Source organism: Scyliorhinus canicula, chromosome 11, assembly GCF_902713615.1.
Source record: "Scyliorhinus canicula chromosome 11, sScyCan1.1, whole genome shotgun sequence".
In the NCBI taxonomy this organism is placed as follows: domain Eukaryota; kingdom Metazoa; phylum Chordata; class Chondrichthyes; order Carcharhiniformes; family Scyliorhinidae; genus Scyliorhinus; species Scyliorhinus canicula.
The window spans coordinates 98,438,254-98,458,882 of NC_052156.1; the positions used below are offsets into that span (position 1 = coordinate 98,438,254).

The window sequence follows — 20,629 nt, forward strand, 5'->3', positions numbered from 1 at the left end:
ATATTCTGCAGTCTCTCCATCCTTCCCTATGTACGGTAGGCATTGTTTGTACAGCATGCAAGAAACAATACTTTTCACTGTATACTAATAGATGTGACAATAATAAATCAAATCAAATCAAACTAAGGTACTTTACAGCTGCAACATGACTTGCCAATTTTTATACTCAATTCCCCGGCCAGTGAAGGCAAGCATGCCTTATGCCTTCTGTGTTGCCCCTTTCAGTGACCTGTGGACATGTACATCAAGATCTCTCTGACTGTCAATATTCTTGAGGGTTCTACCATTCACTGTATATTCCCGACCTGCATTAGACCTTCCAAAATGCATTACCTCACATTTGTCCTGATTAAACTCCATCTGCCATCTCGCTGCCCAAGTCTCCAAATGATCTAACTCCTGCCGTATCCTCTGACAGTCCTCATTGCTATCTGCAATTCCATCAACCTTTGTGTCGTCCGCAAACTTACTAATCAGACCAGTTACATTTTCCTCCAAATTATTTATATATACTACGAACAGCAAAGGTCCCAGCACTGATCCCTGTGGAACATCACCAGCCATTAGCCAATCAGAAAAGCACCTTTCCATTGCTACTCAATGCCTTCTATGACCTAGCCAGTTCTGTATCCATCTTGCCAGCTCACCTCTGATCCCGTGTGACTGGCTGCGTATTTCCAGCACTTGCTGTTTTTAGTTTGTATTTCCAACATCGGCATCTTGCTGTTGTTTGTCGAGTTTAATGATGATTGGACTGGGGATCATTGATTGGTGCGTTGATTATAGAGTGCTGATGTTCATTGTTCATTTACTGTCCTATCAACATTCAGATGAAGGAACGGACACTTGTGGCTCTTGTTTTTCTGTTTGTTTTTGAGATGTGGGTGACGTTGGCTAGAGCCATGGTTGTTCATCCCTTGGGATGTGCCACCTTGAACTACTGCTGCCTAGAAAGGGAACACTCGGTACAATTGAACCTTCAAATCTCTGAAAGTGGCATGAGATGCACATTAAAGGAATGAGGTGTAGTCTATTTCTGAGCCATCCATGGGCTCAGATGAGGAATAAGTTCTAGTCTGCACAAGGGCAGCACGGTAGCATTGTGGATAGCACAACTGCTTCACAGCTCCAGGGTCCCAGGTTCGATTCCGGCTTGGGTCACTGTCTGTGCGGAGTCTGCATATCCTCCCCGTGTGTGCGTGGGTTTCCTCCGGGTGCTCCGGTTTCCTCCCACAGTCCAAAGATGTGCAGGTTAGGTGGATTGGCCATGATAAATTGCCCTTAGTGTCCAAAATTGCCCTTAGTGTTGGGTGGGGTTACTGGGTTATGGGGATAGAGTGGAGGTGTTGACCTTGGGTAGGGTGCTCTTTCTAAGAGCCGGTGCAGACTCGATGGGCCGAATGAATGAAATGAAATGAAAATCGCTTATTGTCACGAGTAGGCTTCAATGAAGTTACTGTGAAAAGCCCCTAGTCGCCACATTCCGGCGCCTGTCCGGGGAGGCTGGTACGGGAATCGAACCGTGCTGCTGGCCTGCTTGGTCTGCTTTAAAAACCAGCGATTCTGCACTGTAAATTCTATTATAAAATTCTATGAAGTCCATGAAAGCGACCAGATTTTTATAAATATGCAACTGGGTCAGTAAAGTACTCCAGGAAAAGGAAGCTGCGATCCTTTGTCTATCCAAATCTAAACGTGACTCAAGTCTCACCATCAGAGCAATAAGCACTGCCTTGCTTGTCATTTACATCCAGACAGCAAGTTTAAACAAGTGACCAGTTAATGTGTTTTTAAGAGGGGTTGATTGAGGGTTAAATGCAATGCAGTGGCAAGGATGTTTGGAATTTCTGACTGGCATATTATGGGTATGATTGTATCATGCTTTGTGTTGATGGATTTGGAGGGCCAATTCAAGATAGATCTCAGAGTTGGGGGTTGTCCCAGCAAGTGACCAGACATTCAGGGATTAATAGGAGCTGAGGCAGAGGGTGAGAACCAAACTCATGCTCCTTCTCCCGGCTGGGAGATGGCGATTCAGGACGTCTCAAAGGCCAAAATCTTCAAGCCAGCCCTCGGTAACAGCTCCTCAGAATGGATTGGTTCAGATTGCGATCTGCCCAGTGAACATAACCAACCATATTCGAGATGCACATTTGCTTTTGGCTCACAAGAATTATACTAAATTCATTATCACTCCCAATTTGGTAAAACACAGCGAATGGTCACATGATGAACTGACATGATTTATTTTGCAAAGGAAACAGACATTGCCTTTCATTGATAACTAGTTTCATGCATTGAAATTGGTAGTGACAGTTCTGGTGTTATTAATTTTCCTTGGTCAATGATAACGTAGAGAATGAGTGTTTTCCCAGTGACACCCTGTACCGAAACAGCCAAAACTAAAGAGACCAGTCATTGTGAGCTCTGAATTATGATTAAAGCGTTGGCATAGTTTTATAATTTTACACAATATATTACATCTCACAAATGGCTGAGATACCAATAAATAAAAAACACACAAACATATATCACATTCAACAGAAATATTATCCAGTCAAGTTTCATAGGAATAATGAGGTATTGATGAGATTCTCTACATGCTGATTCCAGGCTGACAGTCAGTTTATGAAAATACAAATGAAGTGCCTTGTTCATTCTCTCATCAATTAAAATATTTTTACTCAGCTACCAGGAGTTTCACCCGTTTCAAACCTTATTACGGGAGATACAGTTACATGGTTTTCCAATCTATTGGGGTTTCAGCTCCTCTCAAGACAAGAGCTTTTGTTGCAATAAGATGTTTGTGCTAACCATATCCCAATAGCCAGCATTACCCAGGAATTGGTTTTAAAAGCATAATTCTGTCAGTTCAGTCTTGTCCAGATCTTGGGGTTCCCCCAGTTCGTTATGATTACTTACATTGACAAATCCATTTGGTTTTCACTTCCTGTTATTGATCTTGCAATGTCCTCCCTCCTCACTCGCAGAGTGCATTCTAAGTGCTGCTGCAGGGATTTTCTACTAACATTGAGCGACCAGTCCATTTCCTAGGTCAGATGGTTAACCCCTGCACTTAACTGTCACTCACACATTCTTCTCAGTCCAACTTAGTGCTTATTTCTAGAGCTTTCTTGTAGACCTGAGTGAAATTGTCCATGTCTGTGAGCAATGAGGAGCTGCTGTCCATAAGCTGTTGGTGGAAACACTTCATGTTGTGAATTTCTGGGCTATTCTTCAGATGCTCAAAGTCCTCGAGATGCTGCAGGTTTTCTGCAGACACACAACTGCGAATCAGCCTGTCCTCCGGTAAATAATGCAGGCGAAACAATTCTTTGGAAAGGAGTCTGCACTCGTTTCTTGTCATGGGTGTGTGGGCAAAACCTTCAGCCCCCATCATCTGCTCTGCTGATTCAGTATGCCCTGGTGATGAAGTGGTGAATTGACTGTTAACGTCACCACCAGGAAATCTGCCAGTGTGCTTCAGAATTCCTTTCCTTTGAAAAGCGATGGTGCCAGGGCTCAGCAATTCTGCAGCATGCTGAGTGGAGGAGTTGCTGCTCGTGGCACAGTCTCTGTGCAGGAGTTCAGAGGATTCACTGTGTTCTGGTGAGGAGTAATAGCCAGACTCTCTCTCTTGTGTTTTTTTCAGGATTCCCCTCTTTGGTGTCACCACTGAGTGTTCCGCAGCTTGTGTGGGCTGGGGAGACGCGTCAATCTTCCCACTGGCTCCAGCAGAGGGACCATCCCTGCTAACTTCATGATCCAACACTCCTGCCACAGCCCCTGTACTGTGAGAGCGATAATCATTGTTAATCTTCTTTAAAATTCCTCTGGGTCTTTTCAAAAAGTACTTGGCTGGAATGTTAGTGGACACTCCGTCATACAGACTGGATGGAATGTCATTCCCTTTCTTGGATTTCCTCACAGATGTCTGGACTGCTGGCATCCCCTCATGTTTACAATGCTTGACTGGGCATTTTACCTTCAAGGTGCCCTCTGACTTTAAACAGCGTGAGCGATGTTGCCAATCAATAAATCGAGCGAGGAGTGGCGAGTCGGAGCTTCCAGGTGAATTACAGTCACAAACACTTGCTGGGTAACCCCAGTTCACCCACCAGTGATTAGCAATGTCCTCGATTGTGGCTCGCCGTTCTGGATTCACCATCAACATCCACCTGATGAGGCCACGGGCATCTGTCATAGACAAGGAGCAGATAGTTATTTAGAACATTGCCCTACAGTCTCAGTGTTTACAGGGCTGCTCTTGGCTCTGTCAAATAGGTCACTGTGCTTGTCACTTCTGCATTCTGACATTCAGACAGTATTCGGTCACTCTGCGTTGTCAAAAATTCCTATTCTTTTGGGAATGAGCCAAGGGAGAATAGCCACAGGAAGCATTTAAAATATATAGCCATATTATACAATGGTTAAACAGACCTGGAGCGCAGGTGGCGGCTATGAAGGAGGAATGCTTGGACCCGATTAAGGAATCAATTGCGCGGCTGGAACATAGTCTGGATGCTCAAGACCGGGCGATCCAGAAAGTAGAGAAGGCGCTGACTGAGCAGGAGGAACATCAAACAGCAGTGGAGTTGGAGGTGGGGATGCTGAGAGACCAGCAGAAAAAGCTCCTGGAGAAGGTGGAGGACCGAGAGAATAGGTCTCGCCGGCAGAACTTGAGAATCGTTGGTCTCCCAGAGGGGTCCGAAGGAACGGACACTGGGGCATACATAGCGGGCATGTTCGAGAAGCTGCTGGGGGATGAGGCATTCTCCCGACCCTTGGAAGTGGACAGGGCTCACAGAGCGCTCGCAAGGAAGCCACGAGGGCAATGGTGGTGAGATTCCACAGGTACCTGGACAAGGAGCGTATTTTACGATGGGCCAGGCAGACATGGAGCTGTAAATGGGAGAATAACATCCTGCGTATCTGCCAGGATATGAGTGCGGAGGTGGCCAGGAGAAGAGCAGGGCTCAACCAAATAAAGTTGACCCTTTTCAAGAAAAAGGTTAAGTTTGGGCTGCTGTATCCAGCCCATCTTTGGGTCACGTATGAGGAGCAACATTTTTATTTTGAGTCGCCCGAGAAAGCGATGGACTTCGCTGGAAGTAAATTTGGATTGACGAGAGGGAATGAGTTTAGGTACCTGCAGATGCGGGACCTCCTACGCAGGCAGGTCTCAACCTTCCCGCTCCTACCACCAAGGAGGACACAGGACAGGGTAGTTTCCAGAGGGTGGGTGGGAGAAGGGAGGATTTCTGACATTTACCAGGAACTCATGGGGTCAGAGGAGACGCAGACGAGGAGTTGAAACGCAAGTCGGAAGAGGAGTTAGGAGGAGAGATAGAGGATGGTCTCTGGGCGGACGCGTTGAGTAGAGTCAACGCATCCACAACATGTGCCAGGCTCAGCCTGATACAGTTTAAGGTTGTTCACTGGGCCCACATGACAGTGGCCCGGATGAGCAGATTCTTTGGGGTGGAAGATAGGTGCGCAAGGTGTGCGGGAGGGCCAGCGAACTATGTCCATAAGGTCTGGGCATGCCCGAAGCTTTGGGACTTATGGCAGGGGTTTGCGGATATCATGTCCAAGATGTTAAAAACAAGGGTGGCACCGAGCCCAGAGGTGGCAATTTTCGGAGTGTCAGAGGATCCGGGAGTCCAGGAGGAGAGAGAGGCAGACTTTCTGGCCTTTGCTTCCCTGGTAGTCCGGAAACTGATGCTATTAGCTTGTAGGGACTCAAAGCCCCCCGAAGTCGTAGACCTGGGCTAACTGACATGGCTAGTTTTCTGTCTGGAGATAATCAAGTTCGCCCTGAGCGGGTCAATGTTAGGATTCGCCCGGAGGTAGCAGCCGTTCATCGACTTCTTTGGGGAAAATGAACCGTCAGCAGAAAGGGGGCAGGGGTAGGGGTTTAGTTTAGTTTAGTTTAGAGTAGGAGGTTAGTAAACGTGGGACCTGTAAGGGAGGAAGACAGCTTTTGCATTATGTTTATATATTCATGTACATTGCTTATTCTGTTGTTGTTATAAAACCATAAATACCTCAATAAAATGTTTATTAAAAAAAACAGACCTGGAGCATGGAAAGTAATACCATCTTGGAGATGCGGTAAGAAATATTAAAATTCAATCATGAGTTACGGGTGTCATTGGATGGGCCAGTATTTATTACCCATCCTTAATTGCCCTTGAACTGAGTGGTTTACCCAACTATTTCTGAGGCAGTTAAAAGTCAACCAGATTGCTGTGGATCTGGACCAGGTAAGGATGACAGACCAGGTAAGGATGACAGATTTCCTTCCCTCAAGGACATTAGTGAACCAGATTGGGTTTTTATGACAATCGACAATGGTCTCATGGTCATCATTAGGCTTTTAATTCTAGATTTATGTTTATTGAATTCAAATTTCACCATCTGCCAAGTGGGATTCGAACCTGGCTCCCCCAGAACATTACACATCTCTGAATTACTGGTCCAGTGTGCTGATCGTGGGGGTGTGGATCATTAGTTGAACAATTGTAGGGCGGCGGCTGCATTTGTGTTCTGATTGTACTGAGAGAGGTAAAAATGAACCTGGTTCCACCAGAGCCACTCTGCTCTCCAGAGGTTCCCCCACACAGGCTGAACATGATTTGTCCTCTTAAACTATATGTTTGTGTGCCCTTGTTAAAAAAACCAAAATAGCCTAGCCACTGAAATGAACAGGCAAACATCAAAAAATAAATTTGATGGGATGTTAATCTCAGTTCTGGGACAGGAAGGGCAGCACAGTGGCCCAGTGGTTAGCACTGCTGCCTCATGGCACTGAGGTCCCAAATTCGATCCATGCTCTAGGTCACTGTCGTGTGGAGTTTGCACATTCTCCCCGTGTTTGAGTGGGTTTTGCCCCCACAACCTAAAGATGTGCAGGGTAGGTGGATTGAACATGCTAAATTGCCCCTTAATTGGAAAAAATGAATTGGGTACTCTAAATTTTTTTTTTTTAAAAGCTCTGGGACAGGAGTTCCTCAGGGTAGTGTTCTAGGCCCAACCATCTTCAGCTGCTTCATCAATGACCTTCCAGCATAAAGGCAGAAAAGGGGATGTTCGCTGATGATTGCACAATGTTCAGCAGCATTCCCAACTCCTCAGATGCTAATGTAGTCCATATCCAAATGCGGCAAGGTCTGGACAACATTCAGATTTGGCCTGATAAGTGGAAGTAACATTCATGTCGCAGGTGCTGGGCAATGAAAATCTTCAACAAGATAGAATCTAACCTTCACCCCGAGGCAGCACGATCAAATCTCTCCTGAGAAATATGGAGCGTGATTCAACCAAAGCATTTCTATGGGCGCGACTCTCCGGAAAGATTTCTAAGTGTTGTAGTGAGTGGGAATTGCCGCGAGCTTCCCGGTGATCTGCCCAGTGAGACCAGCAACACTATTCAACATTAATTGGTCCACTTAACGAGGCCTCACAGGCTTCTTATTGCAAATGAAGATTTGCTAGCTGATTCTCCAGGACCACGCTTGTCAGCCCACTGTTAACAAGGTTGAGCAGCACTTAAGCTGCACTTGCTCAGCCAACCCCAAGATTCAGGGGCGCTGACCTGTGTAGTGATCTTTACATGGGTATGTACATAAGGGGTTAATGGGGAATTGAAAGATCACTAGGGTGCAGCACTTGCGGGTATAAAAGCCAGACGCAAGCGGCTCTCTGCCTCTCTTGGTGATTAGACTGTGACGAGAGCAGGAGCATAGATCTAGCTCAGGGCTAGACATAGCTACTGTATATAAACATTGTAACCTTTCTACTGGTATTGATCTTAAAGTAAGGACTCACGCAGCTGTTAAATTCTGTTACTCAATAAACCTTTCAAAACCTCTGGACAACTTTGAGCCTTCTTCATCAAGGTACTGAAAGCCTCTGCCGCAACTGGATTGAGTAACGCATGTTACCTACAGTTAGTGCTGCCAACCAAACTACAGTAAGCTAACAAAAGATGGTACCAGTCTGGCTTTAAACAAACAATACTAGCTAGATTAGGTTAGAGACAAGAAAGAAAAAAGAACAGAAACTAAAGTACCGACCGCTCGACTGTGGAAGACTTCGCAGCATTTAGATTCTCGACAACCAACCGACGCGATGGAACACGTGCAAGCTCCACGGCAGCTGAAAACTACCAGTAACTTAAATAGTAACGGGAAAATGTTTAAACAACAGTTCCAAATATACATGGCCGCTACTGTCTTAAACACAGCCTCCGACGAGAGAAAGATTGCTCTGCTACTAGCAAGGGCAGGCCGGCAAGCTGTAGACATTTACAACTCTTTCACTTACGTTGAAAATGAAGACAAAACTAAATTTCAAGGGATACTTGCAAAATTTGAAGAACACTGTAAAACACAGTCTAATGAAATCATGGAAAGATTTAACCTACGCAACAGGTTCCAAAAAAACGGCGAGACAATCTCCAATTTTGTCACAGAACTCCGATTAATAGCACAAAGCTGTAACTATGCTGATGTAACAGATTCCATCGTCAGAGATCAATTAATCTATGGACTCTCCGATGAACACTTAAGGCAATCACTAATGCAACAAAATGATCTAACTCTAAAAACCACCATAGCAAATGGCACAGCACAAAACAAAAGAAACAGCAGTACCTTGAATTTCTTCAGAAAAAAAACGGGGATAAATTCCTCCATGAGGCGGAAGAAATTAAAATAGTGTCCTTTCCTCGCAGGCATCGTCCTCCGGCTGTCAGTTCCAATTCAAATATGTACGCGCATGCACACGGTCAAGAGAAACGCGACCCTGCGAGATCCCGTTATGCACATGCGCAAGAAGCTGCTCATGCGCACCACACAAAATACCAAACTCAGCCAGAGAGCGATTCGCGCATGCGCAATCGCTTCCTACGCACGTGCTGCTGCTGTGGCAATGCCCACTTAAAAGTGAAATGTCCTGCACAAGGGAAAATATGTTTAAAGTGCTCCAAACTGAATCATTTTGCCTCTCAGTCTAAGTCAACAGCAGAATATCACTCTCCAACACAGAGACATGGAAATTTCAAGGTACGCACAGTGGATACAATGGAAAACCAAACACCAAAAGAAAATATTTCCGACCGCGAAGAGTTCCACTCCTGGGAGAACACATACCTCGTCGGAATAATAGATTCGGCAGAGGAACTTCAAGCGCCGACCACAAATCCTTAATACATTAATGCCATTGACTCCAACAGTGAATGGGACGCCACGGTGCAAGTGAACAACTTCCCAATTACGTTCAAGCTTGAGACGGGTGCGTCCGCAAACTTGATGACAAGCAAAGATCTTGCATCCATCCCAGGGACACACGAGATGGTAGCTGCTGCCTGCAAGTTAAAAGACTACAATGGCAACCAGATGCCACCCACAAGTAGTCAATAAGAGGGTCACGAAAGGACTACACTTCGAGATCATGGATGACAAAAAGACGTCGTGGTTAGGTGCTCAAGCCTGCAAGGACTTGCGGCGGTTCCAGAGAATATTCATGCAGACAAATGACTCATCACGACTAGACGATAACATCCAGCTGCTGCTCAGCAAGTATCCTGACATCTTTCATGGCATGGGTACGTTACCTTACAAATACAAAATCCTGCTCAAGGAAGATTCAAAACCTGTCATTCATCCACCTAGGAGGGTACCAGGCTCCCTTGCGGGACAGGCTATAATCAGAGTTCCTACACCTACAATCTCAAGGCATAATATCAAAGGTCACACAGTCGACTGACTGGGTCAGCTCGCTGGTATGTGTCAAGAATCATAGAATCAACAGTGTAGAAGGAGGCCATTCGGCCCATTGAGTCTGCACCGGCTCTTGGAAAGAGCACCCTACCCAAGGTCAACACCTCCACCCTATCCCCATAACCTAGCAACCCAGTAACCCCACCCAATACTAAGGGCAATTTTGGACACTAAGGGCAATTTATCATGGCCAATCCACCTAACCTGCACATCTTTGTGACTGTGGGAGTAAACCGGAGCACCCGGAGAAAACTCACGCACACACGGGGAGGATGTGCAGACTCCGCACAGAGAGTGACCCAAGCCGGAATCGAACCTGGGACCCTGGAGCTGTGAAGCGATTGTGCTATCCACAATGCTACTGTGCTGCACGGTAGTGTAGTCATCAGGTGACCTCAGAATCTGTTTAGATCCCAAAGATCTGAACAAAAACATTCGCAGGGAACACTACCCCATCCCCAAGCGGGAGGAGATAACATGTGAAATGGCAAACGCTCACATCTTCACCAAACTTGATGCTTCCCAAGGCTTCTGGCAGATGCAGCTCGACGATTCCAGCAGACTGTTGTGTATGTTCAACACGCTGTTTGGACGATACTGCTATAATTGCATGCATTTCGGGATCATCCCCACATCCAAAATCTTTCAGAGTCATGGAGCAGATGGGCATTGAAGGTGTCAGAGTATATGTCGATGGCATCATCATATGGTCAACGACAGAAGACCACATTGCTCGATTAAGACAAGTCTTCAAAATAATTCACCAATTTGGGTTGAAACTCAACCAATCCAAGTGCACTTTCACACGCTCATCTCTGACCTTCCTGGGTGACACGATATCAACGTAAGGGTTGAGGCCGGATAATGAAAAGATTGCAGCAATCCAGAACATGCAGCAACGAAGAGACAAGAAAGCTTTTCTCAGGTTTCCTGGATTCTTCAACTTCCTAGGCAAGTTCATACCGAACTTATCAACAAGGACATCAGCATTATGAAACGTGATAAGGAAGGACACAGAGTTTGACTGGACTCCACACCACCAAGAGTGGGTGGGTCTAAAGCACCAACTCTGACATTCTTCAACCCAACGAAACCCACAAAGATCTCCACCGACGCCATTGGAGCTGGAATTGGCGTGGTACTTCTCCAACAGGCTGACCAATCGGACTGGGTCCCAGTTGCATATGCGTCTATAGTGATGACCGCCACAGAGTGCAGGTATGCACAGATAGAGAAGGAGTGCCTGGGGCTGATCACAGGTATAACAAAATTTCACCACTATGTGTACGGCCTTCCCAAATTCCTTGTTGAGACTGATCATAGACCGCTGGTCAACATAATTGAAAAAAATCTCAATGATATGACGCCGTGCCTACAACGCACGATGATGAAGCCGAGGACTTCACACTGGTCTACACTCCTGGGAAGGACCTCATCATAGCTGACACGCTGTCCCGAGCCACTGATACTAACAGCGCAGCTCCTGTGCCCATTGATGATGTAGAAGCTCAAGCACAATGAAGCAGAGAGACGCTCCCAACATCTGACGAGAAGCTGCAGCAAATTCGTCTGGCGACACAAGAAGATGCGACCTTGCTCCAGGTCATGCACAACCTTCAGCATGGCTGGCCAAAAGAACGGTGCCCGCAGTTCCAAAACATCAAAACTGAACTGTCAGTAGTGGACAGATTAATACTGAGAAATTACAGAATCGTCATTCCATTAACGCTCAGGTCAGACATGCTCCGCAGGATTCACGGGGGACATCTCAGAATCGATAAATGCCAAAGATGAGCAAGGCAATCCATGTACTGGCCTGGGATAAATGAGGACATTACAAACATGATACTCACATGTGACACGTGTCAAAAACATCAACCAGCACAATGCAAGGAGCCACTCCAGCATCATGAGATGGCTACGTCACTGTGGAACGAAGTTGGCATAGACTTGTTTCACTCCATGGGTCGAAACTATGTTCTTATCATTGATTATTACTCCAACTTTCTGGAAGTAATGAAACTCCCAGATTTCACGTCCGCATCAGTTATCAAAGCCCGCAAGGAAACATTCTCGAGGCATGGTATTCCACAAATAGTCATGTATGATAATGGTCCGTCCTTTGTAAGCTTGGAGTGGACGGAAGAAATACAATTTTAAACACGTGACATTGAGTCCACACTTTCCCCAATCCAACGGCAAAGTAGAGAAAGGTGTACACATTATCAAACAACTCATAAGCAAGGCCACTGACTCGAATTCTGACATACACTTGGCTCTATTATCATACTGATCATCAACGTTGAGCTCAGGGCTATCACCAACTCAAATGCTCTTCAATCGAAATGTGAGAACAACGCTACTAGCGTTACACTTCAGCAATCCGGATCACTCACAAGTGCTTGACAAGATACAACACCAACGTCACAAATAAAAGCAGCACTATTGCCGGCATGCAAAATTACTGTAACCATTAGCGGTCAATGATGACATGGTTTGACTGCGACACCCAGGTGGAGGATCGGTGACCCACGTGAGGTGAGGAACCTGTCAAACGTGAGTTGTTATTGCCTTGCTGACTGACTGATCTATCCCTCCCATTGACCACATGTCCATTCTCCCGCAGGTCCTACAGCCGATGGCGCCGGCCCATCCCGGGCGGCCCCCTCTCCAGCCTCCCAGGAGACCACTCGGAGGAGAGCTCCGAGGATGCCACCTGTCATCCTGTCAAGGTACAGCTGTCATCTCCACCCTCCTCCAGCGAAGATACACACACCTCGATTGGAAATATTAGTGGTCAGGCTTCTGGGGCACAATCTGGTGAGCACCGCACAGCTACTGATGCACATCTGGTGGAGGCAGGAACCACCAGGTGGGACAGCAGTCAGTCTGCTGGATCCCACTGGGAGAGTGTGGTTTTACACATTAAAACAACCTTGTGCACAACCAGTATGATGACTCACTTTCTTCTGCAATACGGGCTGCCTCTGAACCCTTGGTCCGTCACTCCAGGCATCCCCCCCCCCCCCCTCCCGGCACACTGTGGCAGGTGATGGGTGTGAGCGAGCAGTCAGCAGACAGGCAGGGGTCAGACTGCGGTATAGATCGAGGAGCATCAGCGTTCAGCTCTCTGTGGATTATCATCAACCCCCTGCCCTCGACAGTGACCCGCAGACGGTGCCGGCACAGTCCCAGCACCCTGGAGTGATGTGACACATACCCTTGGGCGGATCGGAAATGGGAGTGGGAGGGTGACAGACCAGGCCACGTCCTAATAAATTGGGTCCGTATGAGAGCCTCCCTGGCCCTCCAGGCTTGCCGAACCCACGCTGCTGCCACCTGTCCTGCAGCATCAAGTTCCTCCCCAACCTCGTCCTCCAACCCCTGCTGGTCCGGCGCCTCCTCATTGTGGTGATTGTATATCAATGTAGATGCAATACAACTGAGCAAGCATGAGAGGGAACACAGGAGAGATATAAATACACACGAACAGGAAGTCAGGATACTTCACAGAAACGGGAGCTGGTAGCAAGACATAGACTAGCAGCACAGATGTAACATTAAATTAAGCACTGAAGAGAGAACGAACTCACAATAAAGCATCTACTTCAACTTTAAGACTACGAGCATTATTAAGACACAAGGAACAACACACTCATCATCCTCCTCCACCTCGGAGGTGGCTACGCGATCCAGGGTTTGGCATGGTGGTGCCATGAGCAGTTGCCTCCCCCTCCCCCTGCTCCTTCCCATGGCAGCCCACCCCTGCGGAGGGTTCCCCACCCGCAGTGAGCACTGGGGTGGCAAGCCCTGGGCCCCCGGCCTCTTTGCCTGTGAGCAAAGATGGTTACTCACTTCCTTGGCTCCCCTCAGAAGCCCTTCCGCCAGATTCACATTTTTAAAAAGGAGTACTAATCAGTGCCAGCGTGACCACTTACTAGGGAGGCCTATGAATGACAGGAGACCATTTGATATGGAGTGGCTCTCGTTAATTGTATGGAAATAGGGCTTAAGTAGTGATAATTGGCTTCTCGCCACGCTACAGCAGGATCCCAATTTCACTTACCAATTGCATCGCAAACTCTTTGGCAACTGGCACGGTTCTCGGTTTTGGCCTCTCCCGCTATTCACCGGCCTCGATTTGCGTGAGCGAGAGCGTAACGAAGCCGGAGAATCCGCGCCCCATGTCTGGTTTCAGCCACAGTGCCAAGAAACACCCCACTACTCAATGGCACGTGGCCCTTTTTCTTTGGTCTCGGTGAGGAACTCCCCAATGAGGCTGCCCTTTAGTAATTTCCTGCCCTGGTGAGCTCAGCTCGTCAGTGCAGGAAGACTCCTTGAGCTTGGGACACCATTTTTAAGGGCAACTATGATCTTTCGATCCTCCTCAGTGACCCCACCATGGCCTCTGGACCCCCAACATCACCTAAATTATCCCTTCCTGGGACCTCAAACCCCTCAATTGGTTTGGGAGACCCCAGCCCCCCGTACCCCACCCGAGGTGCCATTACCTCTGGTCCACATTTGTGAACCAGGACTAGACAGCTCCCTGGTGTAGCCATTGAATTCCGTGCCGAGGACAATCCAACAAATGCATATTAAATTAGCCGAATGGCACAGTGAGACGAGCTCCAGATCGGCAGGTCTCACGAGATTCCGTTGAATCTCGCGAGGCGTTGAATGTCCATGAAGCCACTGAATCGTGCCCATTGTTTTCCATTCCTAGCACTTCGAGACATAATGGGCGGGATTCTCCGGTGTCCGATGCTGAAATCCCGTTCAGTGATCCACCGGAAAATCTACATTGGTGCCGAAATCAGGGGCGGCGCTGATTTTCGATGCACCACCCCCTCCAAAAACGGCGTACGCCATATGGACAGTCTCAGAACGTCAGCTGAGGCCCTCCCCAATGCTCTGGGTTGCCGATGGCATGGGTCACACATGCTATTTTTTTTCGGGAACCCGGCATGCAGCTCTGGACTGAGTCCAGCACCGCCACAGTCGGGGGGAGCCGATCCGTGGGCAGGGGGGGGCTTTGGCAGGGCCTTGGGGCTACGATGAGGGGTGGTCTGGGGGTGGCGAGCCTGGTCAAAGGGCCTGTTTGGCAGGCCAGGTCAGAACACAGCTGACGCCATGTTGCACGGCGGGCCACTGCAGGCCAGCGCCGTGCACGGCCATGGACCTGGCAATTCTCTGGCCATATCCCCATGTTACTGGGACTCGGGTTACCGGGACCCGTGTTACCGGGACCCGTGTTACCGCGGCTTGGGGTACCGGGGCTCGGGTTACCGGGACCCGGGTTACCGGGGCTTGGTTTACCGGGGCTCGGGATACCGGGGCTCGGGATGCCGGGACACGGGTTACCGGGGCTCGGGGTGCCGGGGCTCGGGGTGCCGGGGCTCGGGTTGCCGGGGCTCGGGTTGCCGGGGCTCGGGTTGCCGGGGCTCGGGTTGCCGGGGCTCGGGTTGCCGGGGCTCGGGATGCCGGGGCTCGGGTCACCGGGACTCTGGTCACCGGGACTCTGGTCACCGGGACTCTGGTTACCGGGACTCTGGTTACCGGGACTCTGGTTACCGGGACTCTGGTTACCGGGACTCTGGTTACCGGGACTCTGGTTACCGGGACTCGGGTTACCGGGGCACGGGTTACCGGGGCTCAGGAGACGGGGTCTAGGGATACCGGGGCTTGGGTTATCGGGACTCTGGTCACCGGGACTCGGGTTACCGGGGCTCGGGGTACTGGGTCTCGGGGTAACGGGACTTGGGTTACCGGGGCTCAGGATACCGGGACACGGGTTACCGGGGCTCAAGATACCGGGACTGGGGTTACCGGGACTCGGGTTACCGGGACTCGGGTTACCGGGGCTCGGGTTACCGGGGCTCGGGTTACCGGGGCTCGGGTTACCGGGGCTCGGGTTACCGGGGCTCGGGTTACCGGGACTCGGGTTACCGGGACTCGGGTTACCGGGACTCGGGTTACCGGGACTCGGGTTACCGGGACTCGGAGTGCAGCCATCTGGGATGGCCACTTACGACAAGAAAAATGGTCGTTTGTAAAGCCTGAAGGGAAATGTGGGCAATGTAAGAATCAGGCAGGCTCAGAGCCTGAATGTATATTTGGAGCAAAGAATCCAGACAGCATCGAAACCCCCAACCGATTAGCATTTTGATGGCCCGTCTCCATAAGACAAAGGGTTGATACTCAGGGAACCGATACAATCCCAGACATTTCGGTGCCACTCCTTGTACTCAGGAAGCATAAACAACAGGGTCAATGACCGCTTAGGACACGCTCAGCCATCAGGGTACCCGCCCCTTTATTGGCTCAGATTGAATACAGTGATCGAGGACTGCCCAATTAATGGGGTCCAAACCGAAGGACCCCCCAAAAGAGTGCTAAACTCCCCAAGATAAAGAGAGAGACCACCATGTGTTCGGCCTCTCTTGGACCTGGCGCTCTGGCAACGTCCACCTCCAATTACAGCACCAGCAGAAGCAAGTTCAAGTTCAACGCCAACTACCAGACGGATGAGCCCAGCTGAGCAGCAGTTACTTCTCCAGACCCCATAGATCCAGATTCCAACAAAGGCTACTGTTCCTCTGACCGAAGCCGGGTCCCTGAAGTTAAGTACAGGTTGCCTTAGTTGTTAGGTGTAATGTAACTAGTAGTGTTTATGTTGCATGTTAATTGTGTGTGTAAATAAAGTATTATTGAACTTGGAACTAACTAACTGGTGTTTGGCTCTTTAATCGATACCCGGTTGAATCTTGTGGTGGTATCATTTGATACCTGGTGACTCTGAGCAATATAATATCGATATCTAAAGAAAGAAGGGCAACCTTATTTATTGCCATATTTATAGAAGGTAAAAAAAGGCAACAGGGGTACCGGGGCTCGGGTTACCGGAACCCGTGTTACCGGGACTCGGGTCACCGGGACTCGGGTCACCGGGGCTCTGGTTACCGGGGCTCGGGTTACCGGGGCTCGGGGTACCGGGGCTCGTGTTACCGGGGCTCGGGGTACCGGGGCTCGGGTCACCGGGACTCGGGTCACCGGGACTCGGGTCACCGGAACCCGTGTTACCGGGACTCGGGTTACTGGGGCTCAGGTTACCGGGACTCAGGTTTACGGGGCTCAGGATACGGGGACTCGGGTTACCGGGGCTTGAGGTACCGGGGCTCAGGTTACCGGGACTCGGGTTACCGGGACTCGGGGTACCGGGGCTCGGGGTACCGGGGGCTCAGGGTACCGGGGCCTCAGGGTACCGGGGCTCGGGTTACCGTGGCTCGGGTTACCGGGACTCGGGTTACCGGGACTCGGGTTACCGGGACTCGGGTTACCGGGACTCGGGTTACCGGGATTCGGGTTACCGGGACTCGGGTTACCGGGGCACCGGGGGCTCAGGATACCGGGGCTCGGGTTACCGGGACTCGGGTTACCGGGATTCGGGTTACCGGGACTCGGGTTACCGGTGTTTACACCTTTCAATCACTCTCGGAAAACCCATAGTCACCAATACCGCATCCTGATTATCCAATCACCACCTCAGGAACAGTACTAAATCTTTACATTTGCTGTCTGGATTTCTAAATGTTCACTAACTTTAACTCAAATTATGGATTCTAAATCATTCCACAATTGACATTAGAGCTAGCAATATAACTTTAAGAGCATCTTCTTACCAAGTCCCCCGTACCTGATGGTGGAGTGGGTTCACGGTAATCCCCACTGCTAATCTGCCGGACCAAGTTTCTGTGGTCACTCCCATCAAATGGCATTGTCCCATAAACCAGGGTGTAGAGTAGCACGCCAAGGGCCCAGCTGTCTACCTGTGAATGGAGGGAAGAGGGACACAAATCACATACATCTTGCAGCAATGTATAGCAGATAGTGACAGCTTCCACACATTCACAAACTATCTAGATTGCAAATCTCTCAGTATGGATGATTTGTCACCTGTAATTATGCACACATATGACCAGCAGAGCTCCTGGTTCGGTGTCAAGATTGTAATGGTGCTTTGGTGAGCTGGTATTGTTCAATTGATACGAACCTGTCTCCCACAAACATTGCAATGTGGTTCCCCTAGCATCACACAACCCGCGTCTGATGTCAGATTTGGTAGTTTTGCAATCTAGAACTTGGGGGACATAGCTCAGGCACATTTATTATAAAAACTGACAAAGGGAAATATTTCTTCCATAACTGCCCACAATAAAGGTGCTTTCTGAAATCAAATTGCAAGGATAACTCCGCAATGGAGCTGTGATTGTGACAACTCCAAATGGTGCTTCCCTGCTGAAAGTTCCAGGATTCCATTCACGCTGCTTGTTCAGTTTCTCACTCAGTCAGCAGAGAAGTAGAAATCCTCATTGCCTCGTCTACACAATCCATTTCTTCATCGTGTTGTTTGGAATGACTCACAGTAAACTATTAACTGTCCCATTCACATGGTCAGTGTTGTACTGACTAGACAGGTCTTCCAGAAATACTTCAAATTAACAATTCCAAAATTATTAAATGACCCTCAAATCAATGACTGAGAACTTTAAAAAGACCTGAAGCATCATCATATTGGACTCAACAGGTTAACCCTGTTTCTCCCAGATCGGCATTTTCCAGAATTGTCTGTTTTTATTTAAATTTTTAAAAAGTGACTGCTGGTAAATTAAAATGTCAAATGCTTCACCAGTGAATATCTATTCGGTCAGGATAGTCAAACATAAGGAGGGAAACGGTTGATTCCTTTGCCAGTCTCTAGCTCAACCCAGTAATTTACTGGTTAATTCTCCAGCCTCCGGCACTAACTTGGTAATTCACTAGTTAACTTACAACCTGTGACCAACCTGGTAATACACTGGTTAACTCTGCAGTACTAACCCGGTAATTCACTAGTTAACGCTGCAGCCTGTAGCACTAACCCAGTAATACACTGGTTAACTCACCATAGAATCATAAAATTTACAGTACAGAAGGAGGCTATTTGGCCATCGAGTCTGCACCGGCCCTTGGAAAGAGCACCCTACCTAAACCCATAACTCCACCCTATCCCAATAACCCAGTGTACCCACCTAACCTTTTGGATACTAAGGGCAATTTAGCATGGCCAATCCACCTAACCCACACATCTTTGAACTGTGGGAGGAAAATGGAGCACCCGGAGGAAACCCATGCAGACACGGGGAGAACGTGCGACTCCACACAGACAGTGACCCAAGCCAGGAATTGAATCCGGGTCCATGGCGCTCTGAAGCAACTGTGCTAACCACTGTGCTACCGTACCGCCCCAGTCTGCAGCACTGACCCAGTAATGCACTGGTTAACTCTCCAGCATGCGGCACTAACTCAGTGAAACACTGGTTAACTCACCAGTCTGCGACACTAACCCAGTGATACACTGATTTACTCTCCTCCTGTGGCACTAACCCAGTGATACACTGGTTAACTAACCAGTCTTTGGCACTAACCCAGCAATACACTGGTTAACTCTCCAGCCTGTGGCACTAACCCAGTGATACAATGGTTAACTCACTATTCTGCGACGCTAACCCAGTGATAACTGGTTAACTCTCCAGCCTGTGGCACTAACCCAGTGATACACTGGTTAACTAACCAGTCTTTGGCACTAACCCAGCAATACACTGGTTAACTCTCCAGCCTGTGGCACTAACCAAGTGATACAATGGTTAACTCACCATTCTGCGACGCTAACCCAGTGATAACTGGTTAACTCTCCAGCCTGTGGCACTAACCCAGTGATACACTGGTTAACTAACCAGTCTTTGGCACTAACCCAGCAATACACTGGTTAACTCTCCAGCCTGTGGCACTAACCAAGTGATACAATGGTTAACTCACCATTCTGCGACGCTAACCCAGTGATAACTGGTTAACTCTCCAGCCTGTGGCACTAACCCAGTCATACACTGGTTAACTCATCAGTCTGCGGCACTAACCTCTGGACCATGATAGGGACGGCCATTGACGATTTCTGGTGAAGCGTATAGAGGGCTTCCGCAGAATGTTTGCAAAAAAGTGTCCTTCTTGTACAGACTGGAGAGTCCAAAGTCTGCAATCTGTAAAGGAATTACATAACATCAACATTTTAATAATTGCAAATAATATGTCAAATCTCAGCTGTAATTTCACATTATGGAGACCCCCTCCATATCATCAAAGCCACCTGGTGGTATTACAACGGGCACTGGAATGGGGAGGGGGTGAGACAGAGAATGCTGGAGTGGGGGGAAGGGGGATAGAAGGTGTTGAATGGTTGTTGTAGGATATAATGGAGAGGTCATTACAAAGTCTCTTCACGAGGGGGTCGTACCTACAGTCAGAGTAGGTATTGAGGTCCAACAGTCGGAGAGCGTGATATTTAGGACCTATAGTCAGAGAGAGAGACACAGATAGCCGGCATTGAGGACCTACAGTCACACACGCAGCTGATACTGAAGACATACAACCACAGAGAGCTGATATAGAGGACCTACAGTCGGAAGGAGAGTGGGTATTGAGGACCTACAGTAAAAAAGAATAACGAACATTACAGCACAGGAACAGGCCCTTTGGGCCACCAAGCCTGTGCTGATCCAGATTCTTTATTTAGACCTACTACTTATTGTCCAAACAATCTGTATCCCTCCAATCCCTGCCTGCTCTTGGGTCTATCACGATACATCTTAAATGTTGCTAACGTGTCTGCATCCACCACCTCCATTGGCAACACATTCTAGGCACCCACCACCCTTTGTGTGAAAAACTTCTCCAGCACATCTCCCCCTAAACTTTCCACTCTCACCTTGAACCTGTGCTCCCTTGTAATTGAGTCTTCCACCCTGGGA

The 20,629-nt window shown here is 48.6% G+C and overlaps 1 protein-coding gene across 1 annotated transcript in view; it reads right to left on the reverse strand.

The window, feature by feature from the left end:
• Positions 1–2,225: 2,225 nt before the first annotated feature.
• nuak1b (NUAK family, SNF1-like kinase, 1b) overlaps positions 2,226–20,629 on the reverse strand; it is a 98,919-nt gene continuing 80,515 nt past the window's right edge. Inside the window, exons 6-8 of the mRNA XM_038810882.1 lie at positions 19,742–19,861; positions 17,482–17,614; positions 2,226–4,197 (exon numbers count right to left, since the gene is read on the reverse strand). Coding sequence (XP_038666810.1) covers positions 3,101–4,197; positions 17,482–17,614; positions 19,742–19,861 — 1,350 coding nt within the window. The 3' untranslated portion in view covers positions 2,226–3,100. The remainder of the gene's footprint in view (positions 4,198–17,481; positions 17,615–19,741; positions 19,862–20,629) is intronic.